The sequence below is a fragment of the Gopherus evgoodei genome, chromosome 7 (assembly GCF_007399415.2).
Source record: "Gopherus evgoodei ecotype Sinaloan lineage chromosome 7, rGopEvg1_v1.p, whole genome shotgun sequence".
NCBI lineage: Eukaryota > Metazoa > Chordata > Testudines > Testudinidae > Gopherus > Gopherus evgoodei.
The window spans coordinates 75793760-75806804 of record NC_044328.1 but is presented as its reverse complement, the minus strand read 5'-3'; the positions used below and the strand labels follow the sequence as shown (position 1 = coordinate 75806804).

Genomic DNA, 13045 nt, shown 5'->3' with positions numbered 1-13045 from the left:
CACGTTTCAGGTGCACTCCAGCCTGCAGCAGTCATGCAATATTGGATCTCCAGGAACTTTGGGGAGAAGAAGCTGTGCAGGCACAGCTACTGATCAGCTGTAAAAATGTGGAAATCTATGATTAGTTTGCATGAGGGATGCAGGAAATGGGGTATGACAGGGATCAGCAGCAGTGCCGTGTGAAAGCGAAGGAATTGTGGCAGGCGTGCCAGAAGGCCAGGAAGGCCAACAGTCAATCTGGTGCCAATCCACAGACCTACTGCTTTTATGAAGAGTTTCATGCCATACTTGGTTGAGACCCCAGCACCACTCTCAGACACTGTAGATACCTCGGAGGAGCTCGAGTCACAGGCCTCTGGCATGAACAGTGAAGAGGAGGAGAATAAGGAGGATGGGGACCACACAACTGGGGATTCCAGCTGCCATGAGCCAGGACCTGTTTGAGACTCCACTGTAGTCCCATCAGTCTGAAACGGATTAAGATTTATTGGGGCCATGGGCACAAGGAATACTTGGGACCCCCCATTCAGTAAAACATGGATGTATCAAAATGAATTAATACAAAAACTCCATGCATGCCCTTAAAGTTTCACAATCCTTTAAAAGATATTACATATTATTTTGATTCTGTGAGTTGTATCTCATCAAATGTCCTTTTCACCACCATCTATTGAACTGAGAGTATCTTAGGAAACTAATTACAGCCAGACTTAGCGTATCAGTCCCAGTAACATCTGTGCATAGCAACGGAAAAAATGTGCTAACCTAATATACTGCAAATATCTCTCTTATGTACCCATTACACTTATGTTTTAATAATACTATCACATTATGTAACAAAAATACAAAAATATAACCCCCCATATCATATGGGTGTTCAGAAGGGAGAGAGAAGGGTGTGCAGGGGCTGGAGGGGGCAGGAGGAAGTTGTCAGAGGGGGAATTGGGGAATATGAAGATGTAGCAGGGTCAGAGGGATTCTGCAGAGCAGGAGAAAGACTGAGGGGTGTGCTGAGGAACGTGGAGGAAAGGTGGCAAGCAAAGGAGGGATGGGGAGCTTGAGGTGTGGGAGAAGATAGAAGGGAATGCAAGAGAATGTGGGTCCAGAAGGGAAGCTGAGAAGAGTAAGGGAGAAGGAGTGGGAATGGGAGGGGGAAGGGAGCGCAGGTGAGTGTAGGGGGTGGTTGTGGGGAACAGGAACCTCTGGGGGACGAGAGAGAGAGAGAGAATGTGAGAGGTTGATGCTGGGAGGGGGCCAAGGCAGTGAAGAGCAGGACTAGAATGGCAGCTCCCCAAACCCAGAAGTTAGGGGAGAACAAGTAGCATCACCTCTCCAAGGACCAGCAGGAAGGGGCTGCGGGTGGGGGGGGGGGAGAGCTCACACCAAAGCAGAATTTATATCTCACAGACCAATCCACACACTGTATTTATCAAATCCCATGAGTTGTAAACCAAGATCAAGATTTGGGATTGGCAAAGGGGCGAGGGTGGCAATAGAGAGAAGCCATCAGCCTTTCTCTGCCAGCCATGCAGCTTTACGATGGACTCTGTGCTGCGCAGGAATAAAAATTTGACCCCTTTTGGAGGGGCATGTTCCGTGCTCCCACTATAGCCCTGAGGCTAGAGTAGCCCACCGCAGCACCACTGGGGACGCTGTGCTCCCACCTCCTACCCATCCATACAGCGAACTATCCTGTGCGTCCACCACCTCCGGCAGAGCTGTCCCTAGCGGATGGCGAATCTGGGCGATCGCTCCAGGCTGCACTTTGGGGGGCTCTGCAGACTGATGCGATTGGCTAGCGCCACATGGAGATTGGGTGAACTTCTGGCTGGGGGAGGCAACCCCCAGACCTGCCTCTTCCATCCGAAGGAGAGCACATGCCCTGGAATGCCGGGAGGGGGAGTGCACGGTCCTGTTGCTGCAGTCTCCCCAGCCCCGGAGTGCCGAGAGAGCGTGTGGTGCCACCACAGCCTCCCAGGCCCCAGAAAGGCAGGTCGTGTGGCCCCAGCCTCCTGGAGCCCAGTGGTGCCACTGAATCAGGGCCCGGGAGGGAGGAGTGTTGGCGGGGCCACACTTGCCTGTTTGGGGAGGCACTGCCTCCCCTACCTGCTCCCGACACGGTTGGTCCTGGAAGTGATGTCACTTCCTTCCCAGGCCTCCATCCCCCTAGGGACAGCCCTGACCACTAGGAACCCCGCTCAACTGACCCCTTCTTTGCCTGCTCCATTCCCAGAGGCTGTTGTGCCCCTGCTTGCCCTATACCCCTGCTTTCTCCTTCTCTCCCCATACATGTCCCTGGGGTCCTGTGTCTGTCTCAGTTCCCCATGCCCACAACTCCAGCACTCCAGGGAGCCCCTTCCTCCCTTCCACGGCACTGCTGCATTCTGGACTCTGGATTTTCTCCCCCACCCTGACTCCACTCTGGATTCGCTGCTCCAGGTTTCCCCTGCCTCCCATTCAGCCCCACAATGGGGCTCCAGTTTCAGCTGCTGCTACAGGGATCCCGAAGATAGAAATGCTGGGGTTGCCCATGGTGGAGGTAGCCCAACACTCAGCATGGTGGCGCTGTTGTGGCACAGGCCGCCCTACCCACTGGCCACCTGCCCCAGAGGGAACTGCTACCAGGAGCCCAGGAGACATTGACCCATGTAGAAATCTGCCACTGCTGTCAGTTGAGCACAGGCAAGCCCAGTGCAGGGGAAGGAAAAGACGGTTACCTATCTTTCGTAACTGTTGTTCTTCGAGATGTGTTGCTCATGTTCATTTCATTCTAGGTGTGCGTGCGCACATGTGCACAGTTGTTGGAATTTTTTTAGCTTTAGCGGTATCCGTAGGGCTGGTTGTGGCATCCTCTGGAGTGCCGCGCTCATGCACCGGTATATGAGGCTCCACCAACCCTACTCCCTCAGTTCCTTCTTGCCTGCAACTCCAAAAGAGGGGCAGGAGGGTGGGTAATGGAATGGACACAAGCAACACATCTCGACGAAAAATAATTATGCAAGGTAGGCAACAATTTTCTCTTCAAGTGCTTGCTCGTGTTGATTCCATTCTAGGTGACTCACAAGCAGTATCCCTCGATGTGGGCTTGGAGTTCACGGTCGTATGGCTTGCTCTACCGCACTACTGAAGCCAGCATAATCCCAGGCCTGCTGGGAAAGTGAGTAATGGGATGTGAACATGTGGATGGATGACCAGGTAGCGGTCCTGCAAATATCTTGGATTAGCAATTGGGCCAGGAAAGCTGCCGACGAGACTTGCACCCCGGTTGAATGGGCAGTTACAATAGCCAGCAGTGGCACTTTTGCCTGTTCACAACAAAAATGGACGCAGGAGGTGATCCATGATGAAATTCTTTGAGCAGACACAGGAAGGCCCTTCATTCTGTCTGTCACCCGCGACGAATAAGCTGCGTCTACTTATGGAATGGCTTAGTCCTTTCAATGTAAAAGGCTAGCACCCTTCTGACGTCCAGAGAGCGTAATCTATGTTCTTCAACAGACTTATGAGGGTTTGGAAAGAAGATTGGTAAGTATATGTGCTGGTGATATAAACTGCCAAACTACCTTGGGCAGGAAAGCAGGGTGCAGCCACAGCTGGACCTTGTCCTTGTAGAACACTTTGTAGGGTAGTTCCGAGGTAAGTGCCCTAATCTCAGAGACCCTATGGGCTTATGTTATCGCCATGAGAAATGAGCCCTTCCATGTGAGCAGAAGAAGGGAACAAGAGGCCAATGACTTGAAGGAATCTTGACAGTATGAAGTTCAGGACCCAAGGAGGGATGGGATCGAGGACTTGAGGATAGAACTGCTCCAGACCTTTTACAAAACGGACAGTCATGTTGTGAGCAAAGACTGACCTGCCCTGGAATGGAGGTTAGAAGGCTGAAATAGCAACCAACTGGACCTTGATCGATGAAAGAGACAAGCCCTGGAGCTTGAGGTGCAGAAGGTAGTCCAGTATCAAATGCCGTGAGGCCTGTTCAGGCCAAAGACCTTGGTCCGAGGTCCAACACATGAACCGTTTTCATTTGGCCAGGTAGGTTGCCCTGATGGAGGGCTTTCTGCTGCTCAATGCGACTTGTTGGACACAGGCTGAGCACATTTGCTCATCCGCAGTCAACCATGAAGCAGCCAAGGCAACACGTGCAGTTCGGCTAGATTCAGGTGCAGAAGCCTGCCGGGGTTCTGAGAAAGCCAGTCCTGTGAGAGCGGTAGATGCAGCAGAGCCATGACCAAGAGGTCCAGCAGCATGGTCAAAACCACTGTTGGCCAGGCCAATCTGGAGCTATCAGGATTACCTTTGGTCTTGTCCTGCTTTATCTTCATGAGGACTCTTGGAAGGCATATAGTAGAGCCCCCGACCACACGAGCAAAAAGGTGTCAGACAGGGAGCCTTTGTCAACCCCGTGAATTGAGCAGAATACAGGGACCTTCCTGTTCTCCTGGAACGCGAACAGGCCCACCCATGGAGTTCCAACCTCTGGAACATCACACTGATCACCTCTGGATGGAGTGACTACTCGTGGCAAGATGAGAACATCCAGCTGAAGTGATTGCTAACACATTCCTGGCTCCTGGAAGGTGGGCTGCCACAAGATGAATGGCATGTTGCACACAGAAGTTCCACGGCCAGAGAGCTTTTTGCACAGGGGTGATGACCTTGCTCGTTGATATAAAACACTGCAACAGGCCAAGTGAACTACTCTGAGCTCTCTGACATTTATGTGGAGTGAGCGATCATCCCAAGACCAACAACCTTGTGTGCTGAGATTGCTCATGTGGGCTCCCCAACCCAAATCTGAGGCATCCCAGGTCATCGCTGGGTCAGGGCTGTGAGGGGATTCCTTTCAACACCGATTTGGGATTCAGTCACCATTCCAGGGATGACTGTATGTGGTCCAGCATCCTGACTACACAGTCTAGATCATGCCTGTTGGGGACATAGACTGATGCCAGCCATACCTGCAGGGGTCTGAGGTGGAATAGCATATGCCGCACCATGTAAGTACAGGCTGCCATGTGCCTAACAACCTCAGGTATGTGTGAGCAGTGGTGAGTGGGTGGGCCCCTCACATGTGAGATCAGGTCGGACATAGCTGGAAATGGGCCTCCGGGAGGAAGGCTCTGACCTACATGGAATGGAGTACCATTCCTATGAAACTCTATCCATTGCACTGGTGTCAGGGTTGATTTCTTTTTATTTATTAACAGACCCTGATTGTGACAGGTGGAGCATACCAGATCGAAGCTCCTTTGCACCCAAGATCATCCCTTGATGAGCTAGTCATCGAGGTACAGATAGACCCGAACCCCTCAACCCCTCAGGTAAGTGACTCGTGGTGCCATACACTTGTAAATACTCTCGGGGCCGATTAAAGTCCAAAGGGTAGCAGTGTGAATTGGAAATGGCGTTGGCCCGCTACAAAATGGTGGAATCATCTCTGCCCTTGGAAGATGGAGATATGAAAGTATGCGTCCTTCAAACTGAGGGCAGTGTACAAGTCTCCTGGATCCAGGGAGGGAATGATGGAGGCTAGGGAGACCATGCAAAACTTCAACTTCTTGAGATATTTATTGAGGTGTCACAGGTCTAGAATAGGTCTTGGGTCTCCTTTCACTTTCGGATTAGGAAACAGCAGGAATAGAACCCTTTCCCCCTCATTTCTCAATGGACCTCCTCTACCACCCTCAGCTGTAGGAGGTTCTCTATCTCCTGAACAAGGAGTTGCTTGTGAGAAGGATCCCTGAAGAGGGATGGGGGAAGGTGGTGGTGGGGAGGGAGCGACCGAGAACTGCAGGGTATAGCTCAAGGACATTATATTAAGGACTCATGACCATGTCAACTGGAAGGGACACAGGTAGTAGAGGAAAAGATAGGAGGGTGGATCCTGGGATCTGATTGTGGCACTGACCTTGAGTGCACCATCAAAACGCCTGCCTCTGGCCCCAGTGGTGTCTTGCAGGGCCGGGATGTGCGGGTGAGTGAGAGGAAGGGGGTAACAGCGTTTAAACTCTGTCTTCTTCCTTCCTCCTGTATCAGAGGGGTAGCTGTGTTAGTCTGGATCTGTAAAAGCAGCAAGAGTCCTGTGCACCTTATAGACTAACACGTATTGAGCATGAGCTTTCGTGGTGAATACCCCTTCGTCAGATGCATGAAGGCAGTTTGTTTAAAGAATTCCAGGACCTAGGTGTGCCCATTGGGCTGAAACTGTTTTCCCCTCGCTGTCTGCAGCATGTGGAGGCCCAGCAAGCACAGAGCGGCTCGAGTCTCTTTGGTCCATGCAGCCTAGCATCCATCAACTCCGAGAAGAGCCCAGTGCCTTCAAAAGGAAGGTCCTGGATGGAGGACTGCATTTCTTAGGACAGATCCAAGATTGTAGCCAAGAGCTGAACCTCATTACCACAGCCAAGGCAACGATTCTGGCAGCTGAACTGGCAGCATCCCAGGCTATCTGGAGGGAGCCCCTTGCCACCCGCCTTGCCTCTTCCCAGAACATGGCAAACGCCTGGCCAAGGTCCTGCAGCAATACTTTCTTAAACTTGTTGAGGAGTCCCATAGATTGAAGTTATACCTCCCCAAAAAAGCCTGGTGGTTGGACACCCAGAACTAGAGACTGGCAATTGAATAAGTTCTCCTTCCAAAGAGGTCCAGTCTCTTGGCATCCTTATTCTTAGGTGGGGCGCTCACCTGACCTTGCCTGTCCCTTTTGTTGGCCACAGATACAACCAGCAAACCCAGGGAGCAGGTGTGTATAAAGGTATTCAAACCCCATAGCAGGGACATAATATTTCTTTTCTGCCCACCGGAGGGGCGGAATAGATGAGGGGGTTTGTCTTAGCAATTTTGGGAACCCCTTCTATGGACTAGCAACCGAACCGTGCTGGGGATGCAGCTGATAGCACGTCGAAGAGGCTGTCCGACTGCTTTGCCAGCTCCTCAAGTCTCCAGTTTCGGTTGGAAGCCACCCTGTTGAGGAGCACCTAGCACTTCTTAAAGTCATGCCGGGGGGTTGCTGTGGGAGGTGCCTGCCACCGCCTTGTCTGGTGACAAAGAGGACGAAGACAACAATGGGGGGAAAGGCTGTGGCACTTTACCCCACTGAGCATGGCCCCCTCAGCATTGCCACTTGCTTTTTCCATCCCATGATGGAGTCTGCGCTATATTCTGAGCCCACTACTGATGGTGCAGGTAGTGGCTTGTACAAAGCAGATAGGGAGGGGAGGAGTAATGTGAATAAGGCACCGGCATCATAGGCATGCCCCATGGGTTCCAACAAGGCCATTGGGCAGGCCAATGGCTCAGCTGCCACACAGCCACCACAGGTGCTGTGCTGGCCTCCAGAGCTGAAGGTGATCGGTGCTTCCTTGGTGAGGGGCTAAACTCCCACTCCAACTCAGACCAATCACCTTATAGGAACCAGGCTGTGGAGGTCTTGCATGTGGCGGCTCATTTTTCGTTGGGGGGACTGGTGCCTGGAAGACGACGACCAACTCCTTTCCCAGGAACGGCACCAAGGACTGATGCTGAGCAGTGCTGTACTGGTGGACACCAAAGTGTTGAGGGCTGTCTAGGGGATGGGGATCAGGGTGTTCGCTGGCGGGAGGCATTACCATGCCAAGAATACGGAGACAGGTGCCTCGAATCGGGTGATCCATACTACATTGGTGGAGACCGCAAATGTGGTGCCAGGAATCCAGGCCATTCTGTTCTATTCATTTATTACATTTTGAATTTATTTCCTTTAAATTGCACAGGGTTTGTTTTTTTTTTGCACTGGTTTTGTTACTCAATTAAATTCTGTTTTTGGAAAATAATTCATCTTTATTAATTCCTAACATATGCAGTAGAATGTTTAACAGTTCTGAAAGCACCCCAACTGTTATTGCACAGTGTGACAACTCATAAGATCCATGAGAAAGTGTGATCATAGATGTATAGCAAGAACCACAACATTAATAGGTGCATTGACAGTGTTACAGTCACATACATACACAAAGCACCACATTCCTAACAGGCCCTGGAAGAGCACAGCCAGGTAGAGCACAGTCCATCACAATGTCTTACTATGGCTCACTGTTAAAGCGCTCCTTCAGACCCTTCTTGAGACGGATAGCCCCGTGTTGAGCTCTTCTAATAGCCCTTGTGTCTGGCTGTTACGACTCAGCAGACATCCACTCCACCTCTCCCCTCCTCCTTGGTGGCAACATTTCCTCCTTTGCGTCACAGGATATTATGCAGGATGCAGCAGGCAGCTATTCCTTTCGGGACATTTTTCTCATAGAGATCCAATCTTGTGAGTACACTATGGCATCAATCCTTAAATCTACCAAACGCACATTCAACTGCCATTCTGCACCTACTGATCTGGTAGTTGAATCATTCTTTGCTGCTGCCAAGGTGGCTTGTGCATGCTTCATGAGCCAAGAGAGCAAGGGGTAGGCTGGGTCCCCTGGAATCACTATTGGCATTTCAACACCACCAATGATAATCCACTACTTGGGAAAGAAAGTCCTTGTTTGCAGCTTTCTGAATAGTCCTATGTTCTTAAAAATGCGAGCATCATGCATCTTCCCTGACCAGCCACCACTAATGTCAGTGAAGCATCCCCAGTGATCCATCAACTCTTGCATTACCATAGAAAAGTAGCCTTTTCTATTGATATGCTCTGTGGCAAAGAGGGCTAGTGCCAAAATAAGGATGTGCGTGCCTTCGATCACTCCACCACACTTTGGGAAGCCAACTGCTTTAAATCCATCCTTTATGTCCCGCACATTGCAGAGAATCATAGTCTGTGTAGCAGGAGATAATTAGTGGCCTTTGTATTACAACAGCATCCACAGTGGATTTTCCAACTCTAAAATGATTCCTCTCTGATCTGGTGTTACAAGTTTCCACAATGCGATCTCCACTCACTTCTCCACTGTCAGTGCAGCTCTCATTATGGTGTCTCTGCGCTGAAGGGATGGGATGAACTTGGCACTCAGATCCACGAATGTGGCCTTGCACAGTCAGAAGTTCTGCAGCCACTGCTCATTACCCTAAATTTGCATAATGATGTGATCCCACCAGTCAGTCAGTGCTTGTTTCTTGGGCCCAGAAGTGGCACTCCAGCATTTGTAGCTGTTCTGTGAACACCTCCACCAGCCCTGAAACGGTTTTCACTATGTCCTGAATCAATGTGTCCACTACTAAGCTGACGTGCCTCATTGATGCAGTTCTTGCAGCTCTGCTAATACCAGAAGGTTGTGCATTCTGTGCTTGCAACACTCATAACGATAGTGTAAAGTTGTGCAAGTTCCATGTTTCTAGCAGAGATGGCGGATAGCAAGGAGAACCACACAGGTTCATGGGATTTTTTTTTTTAAGTGTGAAAATTATGGGATATGGATGATAGTTTTTGTTCCTATTCAACTATATTGGTTGGGGTGTAATTTTAAACCAAAAGAGTTTATTAGGGTATGTCCACATCAGAAATGCTGCAGCTGTGCTGCTGAAGCACTGTAGTATAGATACTTATTACAGTGATGGGAGGGGCTCTTCTGTTTTTATATGGAGATATACCTATCTCATAGAACTGGAAGGGACCCTGAAAGGTCTTCAAGTCCAGCCCTCTGTCTTCACTAGCAGGACCAAGTACTGATTTTGCCCCAGATCCCTAAGTGGTCCCCTCAAGGATTAAACTCACAACCCTGGGTTTAGCAGGCCAATGCTCAGACCACTGAGCTATCTCTCCCCCCAGCACACTGGACTCCTAGTGGTAGTGACTGGTAATGCTGTAAACCAGAACTGTAGCCAAAAGTTGTACCAGGTTCCTAAGTCTTTTTCCCTTTTTTGCATCTGCCTTCACCGTGAAGGCAAAAATACCCAGGGAATAAGTAATTACCTCAATACATTTTATACTCCAGGATCGTGGCTATTTGGGGTTTGAAAAGGTAGCTTACCATTCCTAACAGAGTGCTGGCTGCTTGTCCAACCACTAGTCGATGAAGCAGATTCCACTTCTAAGATGCTGCTGCTGTGCGACTTTGGGATGTTACGCCAGGCAGGAACCAACCCACCTGCTAGCTTCATATGAGAATCCCTTGAAGAAGAGGAGGGAAAACCAATGGATTAACATCTGGCCAATCTTTTCAGGGGATGGAGGGGTATAGGGTACTGGGGAGAAGTATTAGACAGCCCTACATTTTTCCAATCTGGCAATAACATTTCATCTTCTCCTTATTTTCAGTCTCAAAAGAGAAGGTATTTTAAAAGGATTCTATGTGAAAATCCCAGGGAGGGAAAAGAGTCCACCTCTTCTCAATAAACGATATTTTCTAAAGGTTTTATTCTTTGACATAGGAATCTGGCCTCTGTTTCTTGGTCCCCAAGTGTAAGAATTATCTTCCTTATTCCCAAACATTCCAAAACTATAACCTCCAGTCATGCGTTTTCTGCAAGAGGGACCATAAAAACTGCATCAAAACTTCCAAACACCAGTTCCTCTTGATTTTGGCACTAAGGTCTGGTCTACATTGGGGGGGAGGAAATCAACTTAAGATAAGCAACTTCAGCTATGAGAATAGTGTAGTGGAAGTTGACGTATCTTAGGTTGACTTACCTCGTGTCCTCACAGCGCGGGGTTGACTGTCGCAGCTCTCCCATCAACTCCACTTCCACCTCAGCTGCGGTGGAGAACAGGAGTCGACGGCAGAGCGACTGGGGATCAATTTATCGCGTCTACACTGGACACGATAAATCGATCTCCGATAGATGAATCACTACCCACTAATCCGGCGTGTAGTGTATACGTACCCTTCGTCTCCTTATTTTACAAAAGGTTAAAAAGAGCTCTCAAAAGGAATGATGGTGAATGTGGCTCCCTGCAGAACACAGCTTGCAGAAAATAGCAACTGCAGCTATGTCACAATCTGCCCTTTTCCTACAAGTATCACTGTATAGATCCTCAATTCCTCGAAACTACGGAGATGCAGGGAATTTCTCTACTGAAGATGACATCTACCAATGTGATATATGCCATTATGTGCCAGCAATGCCCCTCTGCCATGTACATTGGCCAAACCAGACAGTCTCTACACAAAAGAATAAATGGACACAAATCAGACTTCAAGAATTATAACATTCAAAAAACCGGTCGGAGAACACTTCAACCTCCCTGGTCACTCAATTACAGACCTAAAATTCGCAATTCTTCAACAACAAAAGTTCAAGAAAAGACTCCAACGAAAAAATGCAGAACTGGAATTAATTTGCAAACTGGACACCACTAAATTAGGCTTGAATAAGGACTGGGAGTGGATGGGTCATTACACAAAGTAAAAAGTATTTCCCCATGCTAATTTTCCTCCTACTGTTACTCACACCTTCTCGTCAACTGTTGGAATTGGGCCATCCTGATTATCACTACAAAAGTTTTTTTTTCTCCTGCTGATAATAGACCACCTTAATTGACTAGTCTTATTAGAGTTGGTATGGCAACACTCATTTTTTCAAGTTCTCTGTATGTATACATGTCCCACTATATTTTCCACTGCATGCATCTGATGAAGTGGGCTTTAGCCCATGAAAGCTTATGCCCGAATAAATTTGTTAGTCTCTAAGGTGCCACAAGTATTCCTCACTCTTTTTACTGGTTCCTTAGAAGACCCTAAGCAAGTAATACATGCCAAAACCATGCTCTGGAGAGAGTTAACTGTTCCAAACAAATTTTTAAGATCTACACAAACGACTCTTTTGTAAAACCCTGAGTGTGATCTCTTTTTATTCAGTAGTCACAGGCACCAGAGATGAAGGTTGAAAAGTATATTTATTTACTGGGGCTGTCAAGTGATGAAAAAAATTAATCACAGTTAATAGTGATTAATCGTCCTGTTAAACAATAATAGAATACCATTTATTTAAATATTTTTCTACATTTTCTACAATCTCAAACTTTAGAGCCTACACGTCCAATCAGTTCTACTTCTTGTTCAGACAATCACTTAGACAAACGGGTTTGTTAACATTTGCAGAAAATAATGCTGCCTGCTTCTTGTTTACAATGTCACCTGAAAGTGAGAACAGGCATTTGCATGCCACTGTTGTAGCTGGCATGCCAGATGTGCTAAAGATTATTTCCCTGGATGCTTCAACCACCATCCTAGAGAACAGTGTTGCTCTTTTAAGACTTCTGAAAGCATTCTCCAAACCTTGTCCCTGTCAGATTTTGGAAGGCACTTCAGATTCTTAATCCTTGGGTCAAGTGCTGTAGCTATCTTTAGAAATCTCACATTGTTTTCTTTGCATTTTGTCAAATTTGCAGTGAAAATGTTCTTAAAATGAACATGTGCTGTGTCATCATCCGAGACTGCTATAACATGAGATATATGGCAGAATGAGGGTAAAACAGAGCAGGAGACATACAGTTCTTCCCCAAGGAGTTCATTCACAAATTTAATTAGCGCATTATTTTTTTAATGAGCATCATCAGCATAGAAGCATGTCCCCTGGAACAATGGCCGAAGCATGAAGAGGCATATGAATCTTTGGTGCATCAGGAACACAAATATCTTGCAATGCCAGCTACAACGTCATGTGAGTGCCTGTTCTCACTTTCAGGTGACAGTGTAAATAAGAAATGGGCAGTATTGCCTCCTGTAAATGTAAACAAACTTGTTTGTCTGAGCAATTAGCTGAATAAGTAGGACTGAGTGGACTTGTAGGCTCTAAAGTTTTACATTGTTTTATTTTTGAGTGCAGTTATGTAACAAAAAAAAATCTACATTTGTAAATTGCACTTTCTCGATAAAGAGATTGCACAACAATACTTGTATGAGGTGACTTGAAAAATATTTCTTTTGTTTATCATTTTTACTGTGCAAATATGTGCTGTATACTTTGCATACTATGATGTAAATGAAATCGATACATTTGAAAATGTAGAAAAACATCCAAAATATTTAATACATTTCAAATTTGTATTCTATTGTTTAACAGTGTAATTAATCACAATTAATTTTTTTATCACAATTTTTTTTTAGTTAATCGCGTGAGTTAACTGCAATTA

The 13045-nt window shown here is 47.6% G+C and overlaps 1 protein-coding gene across 1 annotated transcript in view; it reads right to left on the bottom strand.

Annotated features, from left to right (window-relative positions):
• USP54 (ubiquitin specific peptidase 54) overlaps window positions 1–13045 on the bottom strand; it is a 233412-nt gene that overhangs the window by 41647 nt on the left and 178720 nt on the right. Inside the window, 1 exon segment of the mRNA XM_030568176.1 lies at window positions 9942–10081. Coding sequence (XP_030424036.1) covers window positions 9942–10081 — 140 coding nt within the window.